Source organism: Neovison vison, chromosome 1 (genome assembly GCF_020171115.1).
Source record: "Neovison vison isolate M4711 chromosome 1, ASM_NN_V1, whole genome shotgun sequence".
In the NCBI taxonomy this organism is placed as follows: domain Eukaryota; kingdom Metazoa; phylum Chordata; class Mammalia; order Carnivora; family Mustelidae; genus Neogale; species Neogale vison.
Window position 1 is genome coordinate 227,335,500 of NC_058091.1, and position 27,942 is coordinate 227,363,441.

At 37.2% G+C, this 27,942-nt stretch overlaps 1 protein-coding gene across 9 annotated transcripts in view; it reads left to right on the forward strand.

The window, feature by feature from the left end:
- The window catches only part of PDE4D (phosphodiesterase 4D), a 1,300,895-nt gene that overhangs the window by 292,205 nt on the left and 980,748 nt on the right, over positions 1-27,942 (forward strand). The window contains exon 1 of one of the 9 annotated variants that reach the window (XM_044224291.1): positions 7,897-7,918. The exons of the other annotated variants lie outside the window; for them this stretch is intronic. Coding sequence (XP_044080226.1) covers positions 7,913-7,918 — 6 coding nt within the window. The 5' untranslated portion in view covers positions 7,897-7,912. Of the gene's footprint in view, positions 1-7,896; positions 7,919-27,942 lie in introns of those variants that run through there. 9 annotated transcript variants of the gene reach the window in all.

Genomic DNA, 27,942 nt, shown 5'->3' on the forward strand with positions numbered 1-27,942 from the left:
ATTTTCCCCTTCCTTCTCCTAATATCCTCCATGCTATTTCTTATGTTCCACAAATAAGTGAAACCATGTAATTTACTTTCTCTGCTTGACTTATTTCACTTAGCATAATCTCCTCCAGTTCCATCCATGTTGATGCAAAAGATTGGTATTCATCCTTTCTGAGGGCTGAGTAATAGTCTATTGTGTATATGGGCCACATCTTTATCCATTCATCTGTTGAAGGGCATCTTGGCTCTTTCCACAGTTTGGCTATTGTGGATATTGCTGCAATGAACATTGGGGTACATATGGCCCATCTTTTCACTACATCTGTATCTTCAGGGTAAATACCCAGTAGTACAATTGCTGGGTCATAGTGTATCTCTATTTTACTTTTTGAGGACCCTCCACACTGTTTTCCAAAGTGTGTTTGGAAGTGTGTGAGGAGCCTCCACACTGTTTACCAACTTGCATTCCTACCAAAAGTGTAAGAAGGTTCCCCTTTCTCCACAACCTCTCCAACATTTGTTGTTTCTTGCCTTGCCAATTTTTGCCTTTCTAACTGGTATAAGATGGTATCTCAATGTGGTTTTGATTTGAATTTCCCTGATGGCTAATGATGATGAACATTTTTTCATGTCTGTTAGCCACTTGTATGTCTTCTTTTGAGAAGTGTCTGTTCACATCTTCTGCCCATTTTTGACTTGATTATTTGTTTTTTTGGGTGTTGAGTTTGAGTTCTTTATAGATCTTTGATATCAGCCCTTTATCCGTAGTGTCATTTGCAAATATCTTCTCCTATTCCACAGGTTGCCTCTCTGTTTTGTTGACTCTTTCTTTTGCTGTGCAGAAGCTTTTCATCTTGATAAAGTTCCAAAAGTTCATTTTCACTTTTGTTTTCCTTGCCTTTGAAAGAAGTTGCTGTGGCCGATGTCAAAGAGGTTACTGCCCATGTTCTTCTTTAGGACTTTGATGGATTCCTCTCACATTGAGGTCTTTTATCCATTTAGAGTTTATCTTCATGTATGGTGTAAGTGTACAGCTGTCCAATTTCCCCAGCACCATTTGTTGAAGAGATAGTATTTTTTCCATTAAATATTTTTTCCTGCTTTGTTGAAGATTAGCTGACCTTAGATTTGAGGGTCTATATCTAGGCTCTTCATTCTGTTCCATTGATCTATGTGTCTCAACACTCCACTCTCAACAACAGACAGATCATCTAAGCAAAAAATAAACAAAGAAACAAGAACTTTGAATTACACACTGGACCAGATGGACTTCATATATATATATACAGAACATTCCACCCTAAAGCAACAGGATACTCATTCTTCTCAAGTGCACATGGAACTTTCTCCAGAATAGAGCACATACTGGGTCACAAATCAGGTCTCAGCCAATACCAAAATGTTGAGATTATTCCCTGCATATTCTCAGATCACAATGCTTTGAAACTGGAACTCAATAAGAAGAAAAACTTTGGAAGAAATTCTAACACTTGGAAGCTGGGGGCCACATTTTAAGAGCAGCTCTAAGGATTTGATCAGAGGCTATTTCCTACTCTGAGAACCTTTTGCTATCTGGAGGGCTGAAAAGGAGTAATAATTTATTTTCTAACCCAGATGGACCTGGGTTGGACTTTGTGTCTTAAAACAACAATTTATTATTTCTTATGGGCAGGACTTGTCTGAGAAAGTCTTCTACTCTTTGTAGTGTTAAGTCACTAGCTGGTCTGGGCTGGGAGGTCCAAGAAAGCTTCAGTCCCCTACCTGGCACCTCTAAGCTCATCTACATGGCTTCTACATGTAATAAGATTGGGCTTCCTTGCAGCATGCCAGACTCAAGTTGGTCAGGGTTTTTATATGGTACCTGGCTGCAAGAGATGTTTTAAATGAACAAATCCTGACTAATGTGCAAGAGCTTATGAACCTTTTGCTTGTATCATGTCTGCCAATGTCACTTCAGCTGAAGCCACTCATATAGCTAAGTAAGAATCAGCATGGGAGAGACAACATAAGGACAGGTATGATTGAAGGTAGCAGTTATTGAGGGGCACCCATAGAACAGTCTCCCACAGAGAATTATTTTATTGCCAGACAGAAATAGATCTGTCACCTCCTTCTACCTTTTATTAATGGTATAACTTAGGGCAAATTGCTGTATGTTTGGGCTATGTGTGCTGCCTATAAAATGAAAAGCATGATATAGTCCTCACTAGATTTTTGTGAGGCCTGTGCATAGACATAGACATGAATGAACACAGTACACACAACAGTACTCAACAAATTGTTAGTACATTTTAGGAAGGACAGGTAGACATAAGGGAAGGTAAGTTCTTGGTCAAAGGCTATTGACCTTTCGAGATGCGAGTTTGAAACTGGGGCTCAAAGTGGCATGGGAATATATGTGATAATGAAGATTGATAAGTCAGGAGTCTATGTGCAAAAAAGCAGGGTCATGAAATTCTTATGGCATCAAACCAGATATAGAAGCTTAGGGAGTTGGGTAGAAATTGGGAACACAGGCTAGGAATATAGGAAATTAAGACTCAGAATACAAACAATATATTTAGACAAATAGTTATGGGTCAGAGAGTCAAAAGAGAAATTTGGCAGTTTGCAAAGCTTTTGAGGTCAAAACTCCAAACATTATGCAACCAAAACGAAAGATTGGTCTCATTGTGTGGGCAGATCCAGACCCACAGTTGCAAAAAGACATCTTGGATAGGGAAGATTAGTTAGGTAGCTCCTGACATTGAAATTCATTTAGATTTTCATGAGCTTCTCATCCCTCCAACTAATTCAATGATCTAGTGTTTATTTGCTCGGGAAGATGATGTTTTCCTAAGGAGAGCCCTCCCATGCAGACATCAATAGACTGTGAAACTTTCTATGGCATTCATGGTACCCATATGGCTCAAAAGAATTATGCTGTCTTTACCATCTTTTGTTCTAACTGCAGAATAGTCCATTTTTTGATTATAGAAGTCTTCTCCTTGAATTTGTTCTTAGCCAGAGAAAAATTGGAATTACCAATGCTACTATCTGTGGCTTAGTTAAAGAAGTCAAGATTTTTCTAATTCATTGTGAACATCTTATCTTTCCTCATTCTGACTATTATTTCAGTCTAAAAGCTCATGTATCCTATAAAGTCATTTTTTACTTTCATTTTTCATTGAAATATTCTGAATAGAATGAAACAGAATAATTTAATATCATGTTTAGGCCATGTACATTTTCTCGATTAGAAAGGGAAAATTTAGAGTGGCATTTAAAAAAAAACACTTTTTTTTTTTAAAGTTGCTTATGTTCATGAAGTTCAGGTCATAGGAAAAATAGGTGTTTTTTTTACTTCCTTCCCATTAGACCCATCACAAAAATTCTGTTATTTTCCTTTAAATTTTTTGATTATAAATGCATGTTAGGCATTTGATAGGCACTATACTTAATGTTATTTATTTTTACATCATATCTATTTTTATGGGTTTTCTTAGAATTCTTAGCAGTGTATGAGCACACAAGTATATCTATCCTGTAGTCAAATTTATGTTAGTCCTATCTTCATGTAACCATTATCGCAGTGATGACTTCATTAGTGGCAGATCTATATAGCATTTAAATATATAGGTTGAATTTTTTAATGTCTAGTAAAGCATTTATTTTCTACTATGTATTTTCTTTTTTGGACCTTGGCATAAAATTTTAAACATCTATAAAAGGAAACACTATTATGAAAACTTTTGGAAAGTTAGGTCCCTTTCCTGCCCTAATGAATGATACCCCATTGGTAGACATGGCCCTCTCTTTTCTCTCAGTATGATTTGTTCATATATAGAAACAGTTTAGGGGTACTGGGAGGATCAGCTGGTTAAGTATTTGCCTTAGGCTCAGTCCATGATCCTGGGGCCCTGGGACCAAGATCCACATTGGGCCCTCTGTTTAGTGGATAATCAGCTTCTCCCTCTCCCTCTGCCCCTTCTCCGGTTCTCTCTCTCTCTCTCTCTCTCTCTCTCAAATAAATAAAATCTTTAGAGACATTCTAGGACAGGTATCAACAAGCTACAACCCACCAGCCAAATCTCATGCCTTATCTTTTCCTCTTATGCCATATGGGTATTGAAATGAGGAGTCTCATGTAGGTCATTCACCCCACAGGTCAGCAGACCATGTACAGTATGGAGTCTCACCTCCAATAGGGCTGGCAGATTGGAGGAACTTCCATCTTCTTTTGTTTGGCATTCTCTCTAAAAATTGCGTCTTTTGTGAAATGATTGTTGGAACTTTTATTTTTGTAGTTTTATTGTCCTTAGTGAAGTTAACATAGGGGTCAGGAATCAGAATTATGATCTTGTCCTCATTATTACTGTGCTTGCACTGTACATACCTAAAACTCAGTGCAGATCGAGATAAATTTCTCCCGTGCAATGATACAATTCAGCTGGAAGTATCTGCCTTTTATACACTTACCTTTGTGTCATATGGAGTGTACTTTGTGCTGTTGTTGGTATAAATGAGATGGCATTAAGAAGTTTTAACTTGAGGGGCGCCTGGGTGACTCAGTGGGTTAAAGCCGCTGCCTTCGGCTCAGGTCATGATCTCAGGGTCCTGGGATTAAGCCCCGCATCGGGCACTCTGCTCAGTGGGGAGCCTGCTTCCTCCTCTCTCTCTGCCTGCCTCTCTGCCTACTTGTGATGTCTGTCAAATAAATAAATAAAATCTTTAAAAAAAAAAAGAAGTTTTAACTCAAATTTATTTTAGATAATACCAGTAACTGGATGTTCTACTAGTGTTTACTATGAAGGTTTGGAAAATCCTACTATCTTAAAATTAAAGAAAATAAAAATTTAAAACTAAAAATCTCAAAATCGCACATTAGTTAGCCACACTGTGTTATAGGAAAACATTCAATCTATATCATACTATTTAAAAGGATTATGACATTTCACCATGTCTTTATAGAAGATGACACAAGTGAGAAAATCACAGAGATTTTATCAAATGGCAATGTTTTATCATATCAAATCTATCTTTGAGGACATAAAGTTTCAAAAGTTAAAAAAAATAGTATAGGTGAGTATGGGTTTGCAGTATTAATGACGCCCGCCAACTATTTGTTATTTCCAGTTGAGATCATTTATTAGTATTTATCATGACTGATAAAGTGTCAGCTTAAGACATGATGATTTTAGGCTTTTTGTTAAAGCTGTCTATATTTATGTAGAAAAAATGAGAGATTTATCTAATGTTGAACACATTTAGAAATGTGAATTTAAGACTTTAAACCTGACGCCACCCTCAATTCTCTAGACTCTGTCTTTGATACTTAGAGTAAGGACCCAGGATTGTAACAATTTGTCTGTGTTTCCTTCTTATTTATTACAATTAAAGTATAAAAATATAATTGGTCACCTCATATATAATTTTGAAGTAGGACATTAATCACTTACACAATTAGGATCATTTACAACTTTTTCAATAATGTCTAAGAAGTTTCTTATTCATAGAGCATATTAAAATTGGATACATGGAAATAAAATGGACTTTTCCCAAAGATAATATATTCAGATGAGAAAAAGTAGAATAAACATTACAAAGAAGGGAAGTTAAACTAGATGAGCTTCTACTCGCCCCCCCAAAAGACCCTACCTAATGTGAATGCAATGACCTAGTAATAACTTTTAGATGTGATTATTAAACCTCTTAATGCTAAGAAGACAAGAACAAAATGCATAAAGAACCAAGTGATCCATGCAGTAGGTTTTTCTATGATGAAGCATGCAATCAGAATGAGGCAAGAAGGTCTATAGTAGATAGACCTTATGAATAGTGTCGTATTCCTCCCCAAGGTGCCAGGTTCAGCTTTCTTGTGTTTTGTTTTGTTTTGTTGTTTTTTGTTTTTTGTTTGTTTGTTTGTTTGTTTTTACATTTGACTACTTTTAACTTTGTGAGAAAATAATGTGCTGGGAAAAACTCCTATTTGAACTAAAAAAAAAAAAGTCCATGGTATATTGGCATTGATCCCAAATTTACCAATTCTCTATGAGTTTATTTGCATATAGGAACAAGTAGCAGAATGTATTGCACTTATCATGTCCCAGCCACTGTTGTAAATTCATTACATGCTTCTTTGTCTCATTGAATCTTAATGATAACTGCATGACGTAGGCACTATTCTCAAGCCCACATTACAAATGAGGAGACATATAGAAGTAAATAACTTGCTGAAGTCTTTGAGAAAATACATAATAGTATACTAGAGATGCTTGAATAATCCCAATTTTCAGGAAAAGGAGGAAAATGAATTCCCTTCAGTTACATCCTTGGGGAGCAGGACATTAGTATTATTTCCTATAGTTCATCTTTTCATAAATTTTCCATTAGTACTTTCTCAGAAGGCTTCTATAGATTTCTGTATAAAATTACTCCAAACCCCACAGTTCAGACTTTCTACCTACCTTCCATCTTTAATTTTTTCTTGAATACTTAACTCTGTCCAGCATTCTCTGTAATTCACTTACTTATATTGTTTTTTTAACTTATTTTCCTAAAGGTTTTATTTATTTATTTGACACACAGAGAGAGACACAGTAAGAGAGGGAAGACAAGCAGGGGGAGTGGGAGAGGGAGAAGCAGACTTCCCGCTCGGCAGGGAGCCCGATGCGGGGCTCGATCTCAGGACTCTGGGACCATGACCTGAGCCAAAGGCAGATGCTTAATGACTGAGCCACCCAGGTGCCCCTATATTGTTTATTTTTATTCCCCCCACATTAGTGAAATTCTAAATAGGAATTTTTGTCTGTCCGTATTTTATTTCTAGTGCTTAACATAGACACTCAATAAATAATTATTGAATGCATGAATGAGTTGGTTAATCTTAAATACAGTTCTAAAATGGGTCTTTAAAAAACATTTTTGTGAATCATAAGAAAAGGGGTGATCATATGGAATTTGTGTTAGGTCACTAATAATAAAGTACGTCAGGTTAAATTTAATTTCCTTTTCCTGAAAGACCAATACACCAGAGGAATGCTGTGCCCACTGTCCACTTGGATTTCAGCAAGCACATGATAAAATCTTCCATATAAAATTGGGACTAAGATGGAGAAAGGGAATTGATGGTACCAATATACAAAGTCATAATTGAATATCTGTGTTCATAAATTAGTGTCTATTTACAGAAAGACCTCTATTAACTGAGTGGAGGATTTGGTCTTTAGATCTGTCCTATTTCCCCATTAAAAAAAATTATTTTACTTTATTTTTAAAGTAGTCTCTATGCCCACGATGGGCTTGAACTCACAACCATGAGATCAAGAGGGACATCCTCCAGTGACTGAGCCAGCCAGGTGTCTCTCCTGTTAACCATTTTCATAATTAATTTCAAAAGCGGCATTAATGGTAAAACTTGAAACACCAAGGAGAGGAGTACTAATTAATGTTGTCTGAAAAGCAATAAAGACAAAGGTGAGAACTGGTTTAACAACATCCAGGAGATTAAGGTGCTTGAAAGTAAGCACCTAATATGACAGAAGTGCCATTTCCCCAAACATTTATTCATACTTGGGTCTCATGAATAGAACTGGATCTAAAACAGGACAGGTAATTATATGTCTCTTTGTGTTGGTTCTCCCAGACCAGAACTAGGATGCCAGTTCTGGGTGATGCACTTTAAAGAGGATATAGAAAAGCTGGAGTATATTAAAAGACTTGCCATCAATATGAAGAGAGAAGTCAAAACTGTAATACGTGAAGTGTATCTGAAGCTGGGTCTTGAACTTGTGGCCTTCAGATATGTTTTATATGGCCCACATGGAGTTTTTTTTTTTTTTTTTTTTTAGAAATTTGAAACAGTACCAGATGCTTCAAAATGAGAAGACGTTTCATTATATATAGGATTCTGGTTGTGCCGTTACATTCTTCTATGGAAACCAACCATGAAAGTGTGTGATCCTATCTTTGTACTCCTCTCTTCCTACTTCACTCTTTTGCTTTTAATTCCTGATCCATATATTAATCTGAGTGCTTGGTGCCTGAAAGAAAAGGCCCGGGAATGCATAACCTATAAAACAAGGTTGGAGGTGGAAATGATGCAAATATATCTGAAGAGCTTTCACAGAGCTGAGCACTTATACCTTATGTGTGTGACCCCAGAGAGTGGAATACTGGTGGCAATAAGAAGAAGAACATTCCCACCTGATACATAGAATGACTTTCTCACAGTGACTTGAGACTTGCTATATTTTATACTTTGGTTCACCAGTACTGAGAAGAGTTTCTGACACAAACATGCTGTAAGTGGTGAATCCCATTCTAGGAACTACTAGAATGTAAGCTCTCTGAGAGCAGAAATCTTTGTCCATTTTGTTTATAGCTATATCTATGTACCTAAATCAGGAGGACTGCATAGTAGGTGTTCGCTAAGTATTCGTTACATTCCATGAATAGAATATTGAAGGAGGAGTCATGGTATACTTGTTATACTGTAGGAAAAATCAATTAGCTGTACACGTGGGGCATCATGGACTAAGGGGAATACTGCAATAAATGGCATTTAAAGTCACTTCCACCCCGAGAATCTATCAGACAAGTGACATGGAATGAGATTATGTATTTTACTTCAAATATTAAACATAGTTAACAGTAAAGTAGAATGTGTATTTGTAGTAACAAACCCAAGAGGTAAAACAGCCAATTATTTATTTATGGTATAGGCAAGAAAGTGATTTTCTGGATTTTTTACATTGCAATAATCTATTGTTTAAGATTCTTCAGATACTTTCCTGTATTTCATGTTCATATTGATGTCTGTGTTTATTCTGCTTTTTAGCTGTTAATCATTCCCATGTGATGAAAATACATTTTTATCTCCTCATATTTGTAATCTAACTTACAAAATCCATGTTGCCTTGAGGTTTGGAGTGATTTGTTATTCTCTCCTTCAAGGAAACCAAGATAATAAATCAAACCATTGGGAACTGGTTTCAATTTTCATTGTTTAGGGCAATTATTGAAGGCAATGTTCTGAAAAATCATCTTATAACTAACCTAGAAAATATTTCGAGGCCAAAATGTGCCAAGGGAACAAAATTAAGTGTCTACTTTTTAAATGTCTTGTTGTGAAAATTCTATGCACCTTTTATTGTGAAGCTCTAGCAATTTTACTATTCTCAAAATCAAGAAAGGAGAAATTACTTTATAACCTTGAAGGGAAGAAAAGTATGAAGTCCTGATTTTGAGTGCCAGGGATGCATGTATTTGGAGTACAGTTTTAGGGGGATGTATGCTAACTATGAAAAATAATAGCTTATTAAATTCTGGGGAACTTTCATTTAACTTGAAGGGAATATTGTAATTGATTTTTGCTAAATGCTATTTATAAGGGATAACATTATCCTCTGAGTATCTGATAATAAGACAAAGAAAGAAAAATAGTACCTAATAGTGTAAAGTTAGTGGAGACCTGGTGGTGAGATTGGATCTATTAATTAGATCTATGAATTGTTTTTGTAGCACATAAGGAACAATAGAGAAACTCCAGTCACAGAGTGGTACCCCATAACCTTAGACTCCCATGTTGTTGTTCGGTTCATCATCAGGCCATCATCATCCCATCACCACCACCATCATCATCATCATGTATGGAATGTACACAGCCACTGTCTCTGAGAAATACTTAGCAGTGTATGCAGTTGTTTTCATAGCTTCCTCATAGAGCATGGTGAACATACAGCTTTAACACCAGTTTTAAAGCCAGCCTTAGGTAAAATGGTGATATAGCCACTGATTATTTCAGTGACTCTTCTGTTTGAGGGAACCCTCTCTTCTTTGTAGAGCATCTTATTTCTCCTTTCTTGATTTAAAGAAAATCCTGATGAATTTTTATATTTTAGAAAATATATAATGGAAAATTTCAAAGATAGGAAAAAGTAGAAAGAAGAGTAAAATATACCCAAAGTGCTCATCACCCAGCTTTAGGAATTCTAACTGCATAGTCTACTCTTGTTTCATCTGTATCCCTAGCCACAGTTCTCTCTGCCAGGATGATTTTGAAGCAAATCCAACATATAATATTACTTCATCTGTAAATATCTTATGTGCCTTTTTAGGCACATAGACTTTTTAAAAATTATATCAATATGAACACACCTTATGTTTTTGTAGTAATTTCTTTTTTTTTTTTTTGAGATTTTTATTTATTTGACAGACAGAACACAAGTAGGCAGAGAGGCAGGCAGAGAGAGAGAGGAGGAAGAGGCAAGTTCCTTGCTGAGCAGAGAGCCGGATGTGAGGCTCGATCCCAGGACCCTGGGATCATGACCTGAGCTGAAGGCAGAGGCTTTAACCACAGAGCCACCGAGGCGCCCCTGTAGTAATTTCTTTTTTTTTAAGATTTTATTCATTTATTTGACAGACAGAGATCACAAGCAGGCAGACAGGCCGGCAGAGAGAGAGGAGGAAGCAGGCTCCCCGCTGAGCAGAGAGCCCGATGCGGGGCTCGATCCCAGGACCCTGGGATCATGACCTGAGCTGAAGGCAGAGGCTTTAACCCACTGAGCCACCCAGGTGCCCCCCCCGTAGTAATTTCTTAATGTCAAATTTATCTGACTAAAAATAATTTTTTAAATTGTTTTTGTTTGTTTAACATGAGTTCTAAACAAGGTTAATAGATCAAAATTATTATATCTTAATTCTCTTTTAGACTATAAATTTCTCTCTTTCTCTTTGCAGTTCTTCGTTGAAAAAGCTGGGTCATATATCTTAAAGAGTTTCTCACATATTGGTTTTTGTTGATTGCTTTCCTATGGTGTTGTTCAACATATAAACATGTCTCTTTAACTTTCTATAATTAGTAGTTAGATAGAAAGGCTTCATAAATGACTTTCTTTTCATTATTGGGAGGGGCATAAATGTATTTTGAAATGTAGCTTTTTCCTCATATTTTCATTTACTACAGACATGAGATACTAACCATAACTACTTTCGCTGCATTGATTGTTTTATCACATCTAATTCTTTTTCTCCCCCATAGTTTCTACCTTCCCTTGCCCCCTTCTATTTCTTAAATTTTTATTCTTTTTTGTGCCTCTTCTTCCTTCCTTGTCTCTTTGAAACTTTTCCATCTTATTCACCTCCATGTTTCTTGCCAGTGTTGCAGGTAGAGGGAGAAGAGGAGTAGAGTGACAATGACAAGAGACAGAATGTGTGGGGATGGTAAGTCAGGGAAATGGTCACATCTTTTGACAAAGAATGTAGTAATGTTTGCTAGTTAGTTCTTTGGTTTTAAAAATTCTGTTATGTGTAATTGGTTTTGAATGTGGGTGCTTTAAACAACCCTAAGGAAACAACCTAAGATAATCATTATGATGTATTTCCTTCTAGTCTGTTAGTTTGGGTGTGAGAGAGAACAAAAGAGAAATAACTCGTTTTGAGAACAATGCATTATCTATCGTATTGGCTCCAAGTTTTTTCATTTGACAGAATGCTATCTAAATTTCTCCAATAAATTCTTTTTAGTAGCTACTTAATATTATATAAATGTATTTTAAAGGTAATTTCCTTATAGCTGGGGAATTTTTGGTTGTCTCGAAGTATTTACCCTTAATCATGTTACAAATGATATCCTTATTCAAAATTTGGAGCTGCATTGTTAACAACCTTCTAAAACTAATTTCCAAAGTGGTAAAATGAGGTTAAAGGGCATGAATGGCTTTTAATGCTTTTAATGCACACTTCAAACTGACTTTTTAGAAAGTTTCTGTCGTATTTTTCCCTCTAATTATACATGCTCTTGATTATCATAGTTTTATTATCAGTAAAAAAGTTGTCAACAGAGGTTCCTGGTTAAGCATCTGCCTTTGGCTCAGGTCATGATCCCAGGGGCCTGGGATCAAGCCCCACATCAGGCTCCCTGCTCAGAGAGGTTCTGCTTCTCCCTGTGCCTCCCTGGACTTGTGCTCATTTTGTCTCTCTCTCTCAAATAAATAAGTAAAATCTTGAAAAAAAAAAAGTTGTCAACATAGCCAGTCAATATTATTAGAAAGATGACTCATTTTTTCCCTGTGAATTGTTATTAATGTTCTGAGCTAATTTTTCCATTGAGAGAAGAGTGTTTTCTTTACTAATTTGTAAAGATTTTACATATTAAGGATATTAACCATTTGGCATACCTATTGCTAGTATTTGCTATTTATCATTTACCTGAGGCAGTTTTTAATATTTTAAAATTTACTTCATTTGTCATTTCCTCCACTGTTATTGTGCTTGTAAACACATTCCCATCCCAAGAATAATTACATGTTTACTTACATTTTATTTTTGTGGCTTACTTTTTAAAAAAAACACTTTACAAAACTTATTATCTTAATGATAATTTTTAAGTTAACTATCTACACACTATTGTGCAACAGGTTTCTAGACCATTTTTATGTTGCAAAACTGAAACTATATCCATGTGGAGCAAATCCCCTTCCCTTTTCCCCCCAATTCCTGGAAGCCACCATTTTACTCTCTAAGAGTTTGACTACTGAAGATACATCATACAAGTAGAATCATTTAGTATTTGAGATTATGACTCAAATTTATTTTTTGAGATTTTGAGATTTTATTTTGAGATTATGACTCATATTTATGACTAAATTATTTCACTTAGTGTAATATCCTCAAGGTTCACCTGGGCTGTAGCATGTGACAGGATTTTCTTTTCTAAGGCTGAGCCATAGTCCATTGTGTGTGTGCCTGTGTGTGTGTGTGTGTGCGCATCACATTTTCTTTGTACATTCATCTATTGATGCACATTTGACCTCTTGGCTATTACAAATAGGGCTACTGTGAATATTAGTATAAAATATCTTCTTGAGGTCTTGTTTTCAGTTCTTTTGGTTATATTCCCTGAAGTTGGATTGTTAGATAATATGATAGTTCTTTTTTAATGTTTTGTGGAACTTCCATTTTATTTTCTAAAACAGTTACACCATTTTACTGTCCCACCAACAATGCAGAAGTGCTTTTCTCTACATTTTTGCTAAAATATGTTATTTTGTTTTGTTGGAGATGGTGGTAGTAGTATCCTAATAAGTGTGTTATGTCTCACTGTGGCTTTGGTTTGCATTTTTCTAATGATTAGTGATGTTGAACATCATTTCATATGCTTAGTATTCATTTGTGTATCATCTTTGGAGAAACCTTTATTCAAGTTCTTTTTTCATTTTTAGTGTGAGTTATTTGACTTTTGTTATTGAGCTTTAGATATTTATATAATTTGGATATTTACTCCTTATCAAATATAATATTTAGAAATTCTCATTTTCATTCTGCATCTTCTATAGGTCCTTTTTTTGTGGTTGCCATAAAGATTACTTAAGATGGTTTATAGTTAGAGCAATCTATTTTAAACTGATAATTTCCATCATATACAAAAATGTTACTCCTTTCATTCCCTCTCACTTTACATTATCAATTTTACAGATTATAAATTTTTATGCTTTGTCTCCATTAACATAGTTCTAGAGTTTTTTATGCTCTTATATTTTAAATTCTACACTAGAATTTAAAAATTACTTTTGTACCACAGAATTCTGTATTTGTCTAGATATTTACCTTCACCTAAATATTTTACAAGAGAGTTTTATATCTTCATATAACTTTGTGTTGCTATCTAAGTCCTCTTGTTTCAACTTGAAGGACTCCCTTTAACAATTCTCATAAGGCAGATCCAGTGTTGTTGAACTGTCCTACCCCTCATCCCCACCAGATTTTGTTTATCTGGGAAATTCTTTATAGCTCCTTCATTTCAAAGAACAATTTTGCCAGCTATCATATTCTTGGTTTGCAGTGTTTTTCTTCCAGCATTTTGAATATATCATATTCTACTCTCTTCTGGGTATAATATTTCTCCTGAGAATTCACTGACAATCTCATAGGGGCTCTTTTTTATGTGATGAGTCACTTTTCTGTTGTTGCTTCCTAGATTTTCTCTTTGTCTTTGACTTCTGACTGTTTATTTAATGTGTCTTAGTGGAGGCTTTTTTAAGTTTATCTCGGAGTCCTTTTTGTTCTTGAATTTGGATGTTTATTTCCTTCCTTGGTATTGGGAAATTTTCAGACATTATTTCATCAAATATACTTTCTCCCCTTTTTCTCTTTCTTCTTTCTGGGACTCCCATAATGCATATGGAAGCCCCTTAGAATTTCTCACTCTTAAAATTCTTTTTTTCTTTTTCTTCTAATTGTTTTGTTTATAATTTCAAATGACCTGTCTTTAGGTTCATTGATTTTTTTCTTCTGTTTTAGTCTGCTATTGATTTCCTCTAGTGAATTTTTCAATACAGTTACTGTATTCTTCAAGTCCAGAAATATTGTCTAATTCTTTTATAGTTCCTCTTTGTTGATACTCTAATTTTGCTCATGCATAATTTTCTTTATTTCATTTTTGTCTATCTGTGTTCTCTTATAGCACATTGAGCTCCTTTGAGATAATTCTTTTGATTTTTTTTCAGGAATTTCATAAATTTTCGTTCCCTTAGGGTTGATTTCTGGAAATTTATTTTTTTCTTTGAATGGGCCATGTTTCCCTATGCTTTCATGTGCATTATTTTTATTATTATTTTGATATGATTTGTGTATTTTTAAAAATTTTATCTTATTTTTTCAGTGTTCCAAAATTCATTATTTATATACCACAGCCACTGCTCCATGCAATACGTGTTTTGTGTATTTGAAAAAACCATAACCCTTCCTGGTCTTTAAAGACTGGCTTTCTAGAGAACAGCTGCCAACATGGTTAGATATTCTGGAGGCTTCCCAAGCCTTTTCTGGAAAAGCAGTCTCCGAATCTGTGCACATAATTTCTCAATTAGTGAAATTTGTCAGTTTCTTTTTTCAGGAGTTTATACTTTCTTGTCCGCTCTGGTGTCTGTCCACAGTACCTTGAAAGTTCTGTAGCACTGCTAGTTCTCTTCTGTGTTTGGTGGCTCCCACACATCTACAATATTCTTATTCCCTATCAGTGCTCCAAGTTAGGTGAGACAGAAACAAGTCCTTGGGGCTGCTCCACAAAGTGTGGAACACTGGATGTACAGTGCAGTCTTCTTTTTTCCTTTCCAAAAGAAAGCCCACAAGTTGGGTTTTTTTCCTTTTGCACCAGACTGGGTTGTCTTGGGAAAAAGTTATCATGGTTAAGATAAAATGGCTTTTCTTACCCATTTCAATGTGACTATTCTTGGCTTTGAACTTGCTTGGAGTACTGCAACTTATTAACTGCTTCCTGGAGTTCTCATAAATATTCTTCAGACTTTATATTTTTGTTAACTTTGTGTCTCAATAGGAGAATGAGGTCTGGAACTTCCTGTTCCACCTTGCATGGTGAATATAATCACTTTCCTCAACACCTATACAACACTTCTCCTTCCCCACTAGTTCGTAGTATTACCTTTAATACATATTAACATCCTCAACACCTATACAACACTTCTCCTTCCCCACTAGTTCATAGTATTACCTTTAATACATATTAACATCCTAAATTCTTTTTTTTTAAAGATTTTATTTATTTATTTGACAGAGAGAAATCACAAGTAGATGGAGAGGCAGGCAGAGAGAGAGAGAAGCAGGCTCCCTGCTGAGCAGAGAGCCCGATGCGGGACTCAATCCCAGGACCCTGAGATCATGACCTGAGCCGAAGGCAGCGGCTTAACCCACTGAGCCACCCAGGAGCCCCCTAAATTCTTTTTTTTTTTTTTAAGATTTTATCTATTTATTTGACAGAGAGAGAGATCACAAGTAGGCAGAGAGGCAGGCAGAGAGAGAGGGGGAAGCAGGTTCCCTGCTGAGTAGAGAGCCCGATGCGGGGCTCGATCCCAGGACCCTGAGATCATGACCTGAACCAAGGACAGAGGCCTAACCCACTTAGTCACCCAGACTCTCCAGCACACCTTAAATTCTTGCATAAAAAAGATTAAAGGAAATTCTGTATTGTTTCACTGATATTTCTGTCAATTATTTCCAAGTCCCAAACTGTTTTTGTGATTGTAGTATCATAGTATAATTTTAAGTATTATAATTTTAAGATTATCCTCACATTATTTTTTATTCTAAAAATATTTTTATTCTCACTTCTTTTCTTTTAAAGACCTTGCTAAAGGGGCGCGTGGGTGACTTAGTGGGTAAAAGCTTCTGCCTTCAGCTCAGGTCATGATCCCAGGGTCCTGGGATTGAGCCCCGCATTGGGTTCTCTGCTCAGCAGGGAGACTGCTTCCCTTCCTCTCTCTCTCTCTCTCTCTCTCTCTGCCTGCCTCTCTATTTGTGATCTCTGTCAAATTAAAAAAAAAAATTTTTTTTTTAAAAGACCTTGCTAACATTAAAAAAAAAAATGAGTTTTTTGTTTGTTTTTGCTTTTTTGCAATGACATTAAACCTAGAAAATAATTGCAAGGAATCTCAGACTTGATTACATCAGTCTTAAGAAATTCATGTGGAACTCTAAATATAGTTTTTAAGTATTTATTTTTAAGCTTTTTTTTTTTGAAAAATATTTATATCTATTTTTTTGACAGAGAGAGAGAGATCACAAGTAGGCAGAGAGGCAGGCAGAAAGAGAGGGGGAAGCAGGCTCCCCGCCAAGCAGAGAGCCCAATACGGGGCCCAATCCCAGGACCCTGAGATCATGACCCAAGCTGAAGGCAGAGGCTCAACCCACGGAGCCACCCAGGCACCACTTTAAGCTTTTTTTTTTTTTTTTTAATTAAAAAGGTAAATAACATATTTTTCTATTGTAGTTTTAAGAACAGCTCTTTAATTTCATAAAGAAAAGTCTTTTCCGTATCTATTTTATAACTGGAGAAATTCACCCAACTCTTCTTTCTTCAAGTATTTTTCAATTGATTTTTTGGTTTTCTACATTAAACCAGGTTTTAGTCAAATAATGACAATAATTTCTTCATCTTTACTATAGTTTTGTGACTTTTATTTCTATTAACATATCCCTGCTGGGCCTGAAGTACTTGAGGAGTTGGGCAATGCTATATTTGTATTAAAATGATGAGCATTAGTGCAAGTTAAACCTAGTCTGAAAACCTGGCTTTACTGCCTACTAATAGTTTCTCTTAATCCTCCCTAAAGTGGAAGTTAAGTGGCAAACTAACCTCCCTAAGCCTCATTTTCTCAATCTGTAAAATAGGAATAATAATAGTCCTTCATGTAAGGTTTTTTTTTTTAAGATGAAGTTTTATTTATTTATTTATTTATTTATTCATTCATTCATTCATTCATTCATTATTCATTCCAGTATAATTAACATATAATGTTATATTAGTTTCAGGTGTACATTACAGTGATTCAGAAATTCTGTACATTATTCAGTGCTCAAAGATCAAGTAGGTACTTATATGGAACATCTAATATAGTGAATATTATTAATAATATTAAGTAAAAGGGCTGGCTGGGAGCATTCCTGCATTTTTTTTATTTTAATAAGAATAAATGTTATCTTTCACTATTAATTATAATGTTGAATGTAGACAACATAAATGTTACTTTGATCTAAAGATCAATGAAATATTTTCTAGTTACCTGAGCATGAAAGCCAAGACTGAAAGTATAATTTTTGTCTCCTTCCATTTGAAGAGGGAATTTAGCATTACTTTGTCTCTTCTTTCCTCTCTACAGCTCATTCTTTTTTAGTTTATTCTAGAATTACAGACCTAGTTTATTATTATAAAAATACTTTCTCTTAAGTGATCATTTTAGTTTTTGCTTTCATGTTTATAGATACATTTCTGATTGATATTGACTTATAGTGGTATTTAAATACAATTTGAAAGTGAAGACAGTAGATCTTTGCGTGCCTCTTAATGTTGTGGTTTCACACCTGTTTACTCAAGTAAGAGATTTTTTAAAACACTAGATAATAAGCCAGGTGAGTTTTAACCCAGGATAACCCAGGAAGATGACTTTCATGGATCCAAAAAAATTGTTAGTTTCTTTTTTGTAGCTGTGATTCTATTATTGTATATCACTGTGAAGTAAATAATTAATAGAGGTCACACTTTTCCTTAAATTTTCTTTGCTTCCTCTGCTAACAAAATAGAATCTGCTTCATTTTCTAAGGTCATCCAGGAAAGGTACAGTGTTATTTACAGAAAGTTGATTGAATCCCATAGTTTTGACTTTCTTTTTGATGAGGATCTATAGTAGAATATTGCTGAATGGGACGTTTCCTATTCCTTCTAGTAACTTTTTAGAAGTTTTGATGAATGAATTATAGAGGATGGCTTTATAAAAGCTTCAGTAATTTCTGTGTCCTCTAATCCATTTGAAATCATAGTCTGTATTTGGATTATATTCTACAGATGCTTGAGAGCTCTGTGCTATCTTTGTGTTAACCTGAGGTGGAGATTTTCATTTTCATACGCAACTCATTTTGCAACTCATTATATCAGTGTACAAATAACCATTTGAAAACAGATTGTGCTAATCCAGTGCAATGCCTGACCTTTTTAATACTGAAAGACCTTAGGTATTTATCTTTATTGCCTTGACTTCTGAGTTTCTTATAAGATTATTTGGATAACCTTAGCATTAGATTTTAAGATAAAATACATGTAATGAGGAATGAGATAACGGGAAAAATATTTGGCAGAAGGCTTAGGGAATCTTCAGGCAGATTTTCAATTATTGCTTTATATATCATGAACAATTTCATGGAGACATAACAGTATAATACATATAGAAAATGTCTACTGTTGGTATAGAATGCTTTTGAATGGTATGATATTCAATTTATTGTCATAGTAACCTATTAAATTGTATCCTAGTCCTTAAAGTGTTGGCTCAGTTTTCAAAAAATTGTCTTGTTTATACTGCAAACTCAGACACAGGGAAACTACTTTTTCAGAGCTTAATTTTGGAGAAAACTAATTACACAGGAGAAAGGAATGTAACATTGGAAGTGATACAAATCTATCTTCAGCTTAGTCTGTTCTTTTCCCTGAAACCTGTGGAACTAGTTAGCCTGCTAACTTCTATAGTGCTCTGCATAACACAGGTACTCTGGAAGCACTGAGTGCCTGAAATCTTTAATACTTACTTAAAAACTTAGGTAAAAATACTTATCATAATGAATATGTATGTGAAAGAAGTTTCAAATGTGGGGGTAGATGAAAGCAATTTGAGTGATTAAAACCTTGGAATTTTTTTTTACCTTTTTATTAATTTTTTTCCAATTTATTTATTTTCAGAAAAACAGTATTCATTATTTTTTCACCACACCCAGTGCTCCATGCAAGCCGTGCCCTCTATAATACCCACCACCTGGTACCCCAACCTCCCACCCCCCCGCCACTTCAAACCCCTCAGACTGTTTTTCAGAGTCCATAGTCTCTCATGGTTCACCTCCCCTTCCAATTTACCCAAATTCCCTACTCCTCTCTAATGCCCCTTGTCCTCCATGCTATTTGTTATGCTCCACAAATAAGTGAAACCATATGATAATTGACTCTCTCTGCTTGACTTATTTCACTCAGCATAATCTCTTCCAGTCCCGTCCATGTTGCTACAAAAGTTGGGTATTCATCCTTTCTGATGGAGGCATAATACTCCATAGTGTATATGGACCACATCTTCCTTATCCATTCATCCGTTGAAGGGCATCTTGGTTCTTTCCATAGTTTGGCGACCGTGGCCATTGCTGCTATAAACATTGGGGTACAGATGGCCCTTCTTTTCACGACATCTGTGTCTTTGGGGTAAATACCCAGGAGTGCAATTGCAGGGTCGTAGGGGAGCTCTATTTTTAATTTCTTGAGGAATCTCCACACTGTTCTCCAAAGAGGCTGCACCAACTTGCATTCCCACCAACAGTGTAAAAGGGTTCCCCTTTCTCCACATCCTCTCCAACACATGTTGTTTCCTGTTTTGTTAATTTTGGCCATTCTAACTGGTGTAAGGTGATATCTCAATGTGGTTTTAATTTGAATCTCCCTGAGGGCTAATGATGATGAGCATTTTTTCATGTGTCTGATAGCTATTTGTATGTCTTGATTGGAGAAGTGTCTGTTCATATCTTCTGCCCATTTTTTGATGTGTTTGTCTGTTTCGTGTGGGTTGAGTTTGAGGAGTTCAATATAGATCCTGGATATCAACCTTTTGTCTGTACTGTCATTTGCAAATATCTTCTCCCATTCCGTGGGGTGCCTCTTTGTTTTTTTGACTGTTTCCTTTGCTGTGCAGAAGCTTTTGATTTTGATGAAGTCCCAGAAGTTTATTTTCGCTTTTGTTTCCTTTGCCTTTGGAGACGTATCTTGAAAGAAGTTGCTGTGGCTGATATCAAAGAGATTACTGCCTATGTTCTCCTCTAAGATTCTGATGGATTCCTGTCTCACGTTGAGGTCTTTTATCCATTTTGGGTTGATCTTTGTGTACGGTGTAAGAGAATGGTCAAGTTTTATTCTTCTACATATAGCTGTCCAGTTTTCCCAGCACCATTTATTGAAGAGACTGTCTTTTTTCCACTGTATATTTTTTCCTGTTTTGTCAAAGATTAATTGACCATAGAGTTGAGGGTCCATATCAGGGCTCTCTACTCTGTTCCACTGGTCTATGTGTCTGTTTTTATGCCAGTACCATGTTGTCTTGGTGATCACAGCTTTGTAATAAAGCTTGAAATCAGGTAAGGTGATGCCACCAGCTTTATTTTTGTTTTTCAACATTTCCTTAGTGATTCAGGGTCTCTTCTGATTCCATACAAATTTTAGGATTATTTGCTCCAGCTCTTTGAAGAATGCCGGTGGAATTTTGATCGGAATGGCATTAAAAGTATAGATTGCTCTAGGCAGTATAGACATTTTAACAATGTTTATTCTTCTGATCCAAGAGCATGGAATGGTCTTCCATCTTTTTGTGTCTTCTTCAATTTCTTTCATGAGTGTTCTATAGTTCCTCAAGTACAGATCCTTTACCTCTTTAGTTAGGTTTATTCCAAGGTATCTTATGGTTCTTGGTGCTATAGTAAATGGAATCGATTCTCTAATTTCCCTTTCTGTATTTTCATTGTTAGTGTATAAGAAAGCCACTGATTTCTGCACATTGACTTTGTATCCTGCCACGTTGCTGAATTGCTGTATGAGTTCTAGTAGTTTGGGGGTGGAGTCTTTTGGGTTTTCCATATAAAGAATCATGTCATCTGCGAAGAGAGAGAGTTTGACTTCTTCATTACCAATTTGGATACCTTTTATTTCTCTCTGTTGTCTGATTGCTGTTGCTAGGACTTCTAATACTATGTTGAACAAGAGTGGTGAAAGTGGGCATCCTTGTCTTGTTCCTGATCTCAATGGGAAGGCTGCAAGCTTTTTCCCATTGAGGATGATATTTGCTGTGGGTCTTTCATAGAAACCTTGGAATTTTAAAAGAAATTCCTTTTTGTCCTGGAACCACGAAGCTTTTGTGTGTGTGTGTGTGTGTGTGTGTGTGTGTGTGTGTGTGTATTTTATAAATTTTACAGTTTATATTTTATATTTATACACACACACACACACACACACATAGTTGTTGTTGTTTTGAGAATTTAAAGGGATATTGTAAGCATTATACTCAGGACTATACCAGTAAAGAATATTTCTGCTGAAAATGATTGAAATCTAATTCAAATTAGTTTAAACAAACAAAAAGGATTGTGTGACTTTGATAAAGGGGAAGGATGGACGGGGGTGGGTCCTTAGCTCACATAAATCAAGGGAATCAAATTGCCCAAAGAACCTCCTATGTATCTTGTTAATCTTGCTCCCCCAAGGCTCAGCTTCATTCCTTCCTACCACAGTCGTTTCTTCTGAGTTTGGGGACATGACACAGGTTCTTCCACAGTTCCTCTTGCCTTTCAACGTCAGTGGCTGGGAGTGGGTTTACATGTCTCCAAGTCAGCAATATACACATCTTCAAAAGGATTTTTTCTCCATCGTTGGAGCAGTGTCCATGCTTATAGCTATGGGGTGGAGGGATTTATATTGGTAACCCTAGCTGAACTACATAGTTGGAGCAGAGGAAGTATAGTAGTCCCAGGAGGACCAAGGAGGTAGAAACATAGGGAAGACAAAGCAGCCAGATTAAGGAGTGATATAAAGTGCCACTGAAAAATGAATGTAAAATTGATGTCAAATTTCTGTTTAAGCAAAAATCACAAAGTTTGGGAGTCCTTGAGTTAATGAAATGGGGATGATGAGGACTTCATTAGAAGGGAGAAGAAGGAAACGGAGAAACCCCAATCAGCACAGCCATTCCTGACTCTCACTTCATTATTCAGGATTTGGCCAAAAAGGAAGGACAAGAGAATATATCTGTCATAGACAGAATAATGGTACTCAAAGATGTCTATGTTCAAAAGCTTACAACATGTTTATATGTTTCTTACATTGCAAAAAGGACTTTGCATTTGTTAATGCAATAGCTACAAACTATATCAATATAGCTACAAACACAACACTAGTAATACCAATGTCTAATTCTATTTTCCCAGTTCCCACTTTCTTATAGTTGAAGGAATAGAGTCAGGTGTTTCTATTCCCTTCACTGATTCCTTCAACAAGGTTTATTTCACATGTTTTGTCCCAGGCACTGGCTGAGTGCTGGAGGCAAAAAAGTTGTTATAGCACATTCTTTTCCTTCCAGATGTGTCCAAGCTAAGGATGGGAATAGACACATAAACAAATCATCTCACTAGAGTTGGCAGGCTGAAGGCTGACTTAAGGCCATAAATTAAAAGGCAACAGTTATTTGCTTTCATTGTCTTGGATAATATTTTCAGCATGTTGAGGAGGAGGTCATTGAAAGAACATGACCACCAGCTGACCCGCAAGCTGGACCCAGGCAACTGGAGGCTCCTCTTCCATTCCCTGTCCTTGGAATGTGTGTTCTGCCTACTATCCCCACAGTGGAAGCTATTTTCAAGGATGAAGCACCGAGGGAGCAGTGTGTTGTTGAGACCATCAGTACATTATATTTGAGTGAACCCAGCTAAGACCTCTTCACAGTCTTTTAAGATACTTGTGGCTAGGTGAAGAGGTCTTTTCTTTTTGCAGCTGCCCAAGACAAGCCTTGAGTGTAAGTTCCCTTGTTTATTAAACCTGCCACCCACCAATCTGGAGTAGCCTCTTTCTTTGGTCTTTCCTTGACCTCTGTGTACAGGGGATAGTTTCAGATTTCAATCAGGAAGCTCCTGTGGTTTTGAACCAACAATGGGAAAGGCAGCCAGGAGACTGAAGAAATGGGTCTTGGGACAAAGGCGTCTTTAGGGGAAATTTTGCATTGGTTATCCATCTCTGTGTGGGGAGAAGTGGCCCATACTTAGATGCTTGTGGACTGCCACATAAATATGGGAACACCCTGAAAAAGCTGTATGGTTTGGCACATTTGTTTGAGGACCCACACATAGCACACTGTGGCAGAGAAGGGAAATGATTGGCTGCCACAATAAGCTCACCTCTACAGTGGGTAATTAGGCTGGCTGCCCACTGATCCCAATTAGGGGCCAAAGCTCAAGTAAAAGTTGGCAGAAGAGCTGAGGTTAAAGAAGTATATGCAGGTGTCCACTACTCTGCCACTTCGGGACTGGCAGACAAAGTGGAAAAGCATGTTGATAAGATGAAGGCCTTAAGACCATTTTGCAAAGCTGAGATGGAGCACAAGCTGCTGAGAATTAAGGTCTGAGTGCTTATAACACAGCCTGATTGGATACTAAGAGGTAGGGGCATAGGGCAAACTATCCAAGGGCTACATTGAAGAAGTGTTGTACTCTCTGCCCCTAGTGCTTTCAGAAATCCAGTACAGATAGTAAAAACAAAAACAAAAAACAGACAAAACAAACAACCAAACAGAAAAAAACAGATGGGTCATGGCAGATGTTTGTGAACTACTGAGAATTGGACATGGTAGTGCTGTGCCCAACATTGCATTTATCTTAGATACCTGGACTACAGTCCTCGGAATGTATCATGCTGTAATGGACTGAGGAAATGTTTTTTTCAGTATAACCCTGGACATTGAGTCACAAAATCATTTTGCCTCCATATGAAGGGGCAATAGTGGACTTTTCAAGTGCTTTTCCAAATCAATCTGCATGGTCCCACAGTATGTCATGGGATGTTGCTGGAGATCTACCCTGTTCTCCTTCCATGGATTAGTAAAATGCATCCATTACCATGGATGATGACATCATGTTAAGATGTGAAAACTTGCCTTTGCTGTAGGACATTCTACAGATTTTGCTAGAACATCTTCAAGGAGAGGATGACTGGTGAATGATGAACCCACAGAAAATTTAAGGCTCAGGAATTGCTATAAAGTTTTTCAGAAAACTTTATATGTATTGTGGGATAAGTCCCTTATTGTCCCAGAGGTTGTGATTAGTAAGATATGAGTCTATTCTATTCCTAAGAACCTGAAAAAGGTGTAAGATTTTGTATGGATTTTTGTGTTTGGGCACACCTGGCACAGTGCTTCTGTTCTTTAAACAGCATGGTAAAGAAAGGGCACCTATGAGACTGGGGGTCAGAGCACCAAGCTGCCTTTGAGAAGACAGAAGTATTAATGATTTAAAGAGATTGAAGCTCTGGGCCATCTCTCAAGAATGGCTACCATTTGAATTAGATGTCTGTGACTCCAGAAGGTATGGGTTGGGTGTTATGGCAGAGATAACAGGAGGAGAGAGTGTCCCTAGGATTTTGGTCCCAGTTCTGAAGGGAACAGAAACCAGATAGACCTCCATAGAGCAACAGCTCCTAGGAGCATACACAGTACTCCTCCAGGTTGAGCCTCTTATGAAGGAAAAGCCTATCATGGTAAGAACTCCCCTTCATCTCAAGGGGTGAGTGGAGAGTATGTCCCATCCCTTGGAAATATGCCTGGGAATATCCAGTCTGCTAACCCACTGTCTAGAAATATGGCTGCTGCTAGGCCCAGTGGAGTATATAGATCCTCCAGATGACTGCGCCCCTATTCTTGTGGTGGTCTATAAAGAGGGAGTGGTATACCTATGGACAACCCACCCACATGGACTGCAGTCACTCTTCAGCCCAACACTGACAATATCTGGATGGAAACAGGAACAAGCCCAGCAGCCAGTGGGCTAAAGGAATAGCAGTTTGGCTGGTTATCACTCATGATCCCTGGCCATTAACCTTTTGCACAAGCAGCTGGATTATTATAAAGAGATTAAACCTATGGCATGGACAATGGGAAGCCCAGAAGTGGGTGATCATGAGTAAGCCCTTGTAGGACCAGGTTAAATAGAAGTCATTTGGGCTCTTCTACAGGAGCCTGACGTAGTCTTCAGTAGTCTTCATGGTCATTACCTTATGGCTCAAGGAAATGATAGCCCCTGGCAATCAGGAAACTGATGCCCTAGCTTAGGGTATGAACTTTAGCAACTGACCCTTTAGTAGATACAGCAGATCGCCTCAGAGAAAGAGCAGCCACTGTAGCATCCAGTGGGATTGCCTATTGTCATGGATGTCAGATTACTCTTAAAATGTAACAACTTGGTTAATGCAGTAACAGCACATCCTGTATGTTCTGAATAATGCCTAAGGCAACTGCCAAAAGAGTCTGGAGCCATCCATAGAAGTTCCCATTCAATGAGGTATTGGAAAATTGATTATATTTGCCCCTTTCTCCAAGTGATGGTTCTAAATATGCCTTGGTTTGTGAGGACACTGTGTTTAGCCTAATCCAAGCTTTCCCCCATTGCTGTGCAAACCAGGTTGCCACTATTAGGGGATTAGAGAAACTCAGTGGATACCTTCACCAAATAGTGATCAGGAGTCACATTTCCAAGGTCATGATGTGGAATGTGATATTGAATGGAAGCTCAACCCCCAAGTAGCAGAGTTGGTAGAAAGGAATAATGGAGAACTAAAGCAGAAATTAAATTACTAACAGGTAAAACTACTTTGGCTGGGTGGATTAAAGTACTGTCCCAGGCTTTACAACATTTGAATGATCAACTACATGGTCTATTACCCTATCTGCCTGACTGCGGACTCTTATGGAGACACCTAATGCTACAGATGTTGTGGGAGATAGCCATTACCCTGACTCTCACCAAGGATCAATTTGCTATGTTGCTGAGGACAACAAGCCCCATCACACTTGGGAAAGATGTATTCTATTGGAATTTGTAATGGGATGTCCTCCCAGGAGGAGTGAGTTACTTTGCACCTTTGGGTGAGGAGGAACTATGTAAGCTCAACTAAGACCCTATTGTCCTGCTGCAAGGTGAAGTTGTTGAAACACACTGTATTGGAATGAAACACATACTGCTGAAAGAAATAAGGTGGAAAGCCTGGGTTCGTACATCCTGCTTCTAGTCTATCTCTTCTCATCTGGCAGTGCTGCCTTCTGGCATGGTAAACACAACCAGTTCAAATTCTTGAAGCTGCAGCCACATTAACACCTAATGATCAAAGCACAGGTGTAATTCTTATACAAGGTGTATATTTTCCCATACAATTACCTAGTAAATATCTGTCTTTTCAACCTTGGACTTCTACTGTTCTGGTGTCTGGTCACAGATGGGCACTTTGATGGAAAGTGGGCCCACTGATATGCTTGACAATAGAATCGGTCCAACTTTTGGGTAACTGGGCAGCTGCCACTCTCTATGGTAGGTATCACCACTCCAGAAAGGGGATTGAAAGGCCTTAAAGCAGTATACTAAGGAATAATGACCTAGTATTCTTAGTCTTAATTCTTCTGATATTACTAATACTGATCCAGAAACGGTCTGTGACACACACTATTAATAACTGGGCCTGGGTGTTCTTTTTTTTTTTTTTTTTTTTTTTTTTTAGCATTCAAACTGCATAGGTAGCCCATCAAAGTGTTTACCAGAAGGGCCTAAAAATACCACTATCAGAGCAATCGATGGCTAGGGGCTTTTGAGTGATGTAATCAGTTTAGTGGCCGACTCTTGGTTTTGGCTCAGGTCATGATCTCAGGGTTGTGGGATTGAGCCCCATGTTGGGCACAGCACTCAGTTGTCTGCTTAAGTTTCTCTCTCCTTATCCCTCTGCCCATCCCCCACCTCTCTCTCTCTCTCTCTCTCTCTCTCTCAAATAAATAAATAAATCTTTAAAAAAAAAACCCAAAAGCCATGGATGGCTGTGCTCAAATTTGGGATGGGTTCATTTGAGCACTCAGGCACCCCCTTTATTGGGAAGAGAAATATCACTCTAAACAGAACAAACCCAGTTGTACCAGGGACATGGGATGGATGTTACCAAAGTTGCATAGTCACTGTTATATTAAAGGATAGTGACTGGTTTGGCACTAATGGGTTTGACACTGACTGGTCATACAGTCCAGGTATTTTTGGATAGCCCCCAATGGGATCCAGCGGGTGTATAGCACAATCTTTGTGATTTCTACCTTAGTGGTTGGGCTTTGCATCCTGGAGTTTCCTTAGCCACAGAAGAGAATCCACCCCATAGTAACAAAAATTACCAACTTCTGTTTCCTCCAGGCATATTCTGTTTTCCACCAGTATGATCGTTTGGCCACCATCTTTGTTCCCTCCATTGGCCTGGAAAATGTTATAGGGCACACAGAAGTTTTTATTAAATTCCCCCACAAACCTTAAGTGATGGTTGGCAAAGCCTGTTTTTACTGAACACTTAACTCTTTGTAATGAAAAAGCTTGTCTTCTGAAATAGAATGGACATTATTACTGCCTCCCAAGGAGGCACCTGTGCCATTATCCAAACAACGTTATGTTTATATCTGATGAGTCTGTTAAAATGTATCATCTTTACTAAATCACATGAGGACACCCCAGTCTGGTGGGCTTAGTATATCAGTGCTTTGGATCATGGGACTTGGGGCAGAAAAAATTTATTTTGGGAACCATTATCTTGATGCCGGTCTTCCTTGGCATGCGCCTATACTGCTGCTGTGGTACCTGCTTCCAGCGCACCCCCCAAGCCCAA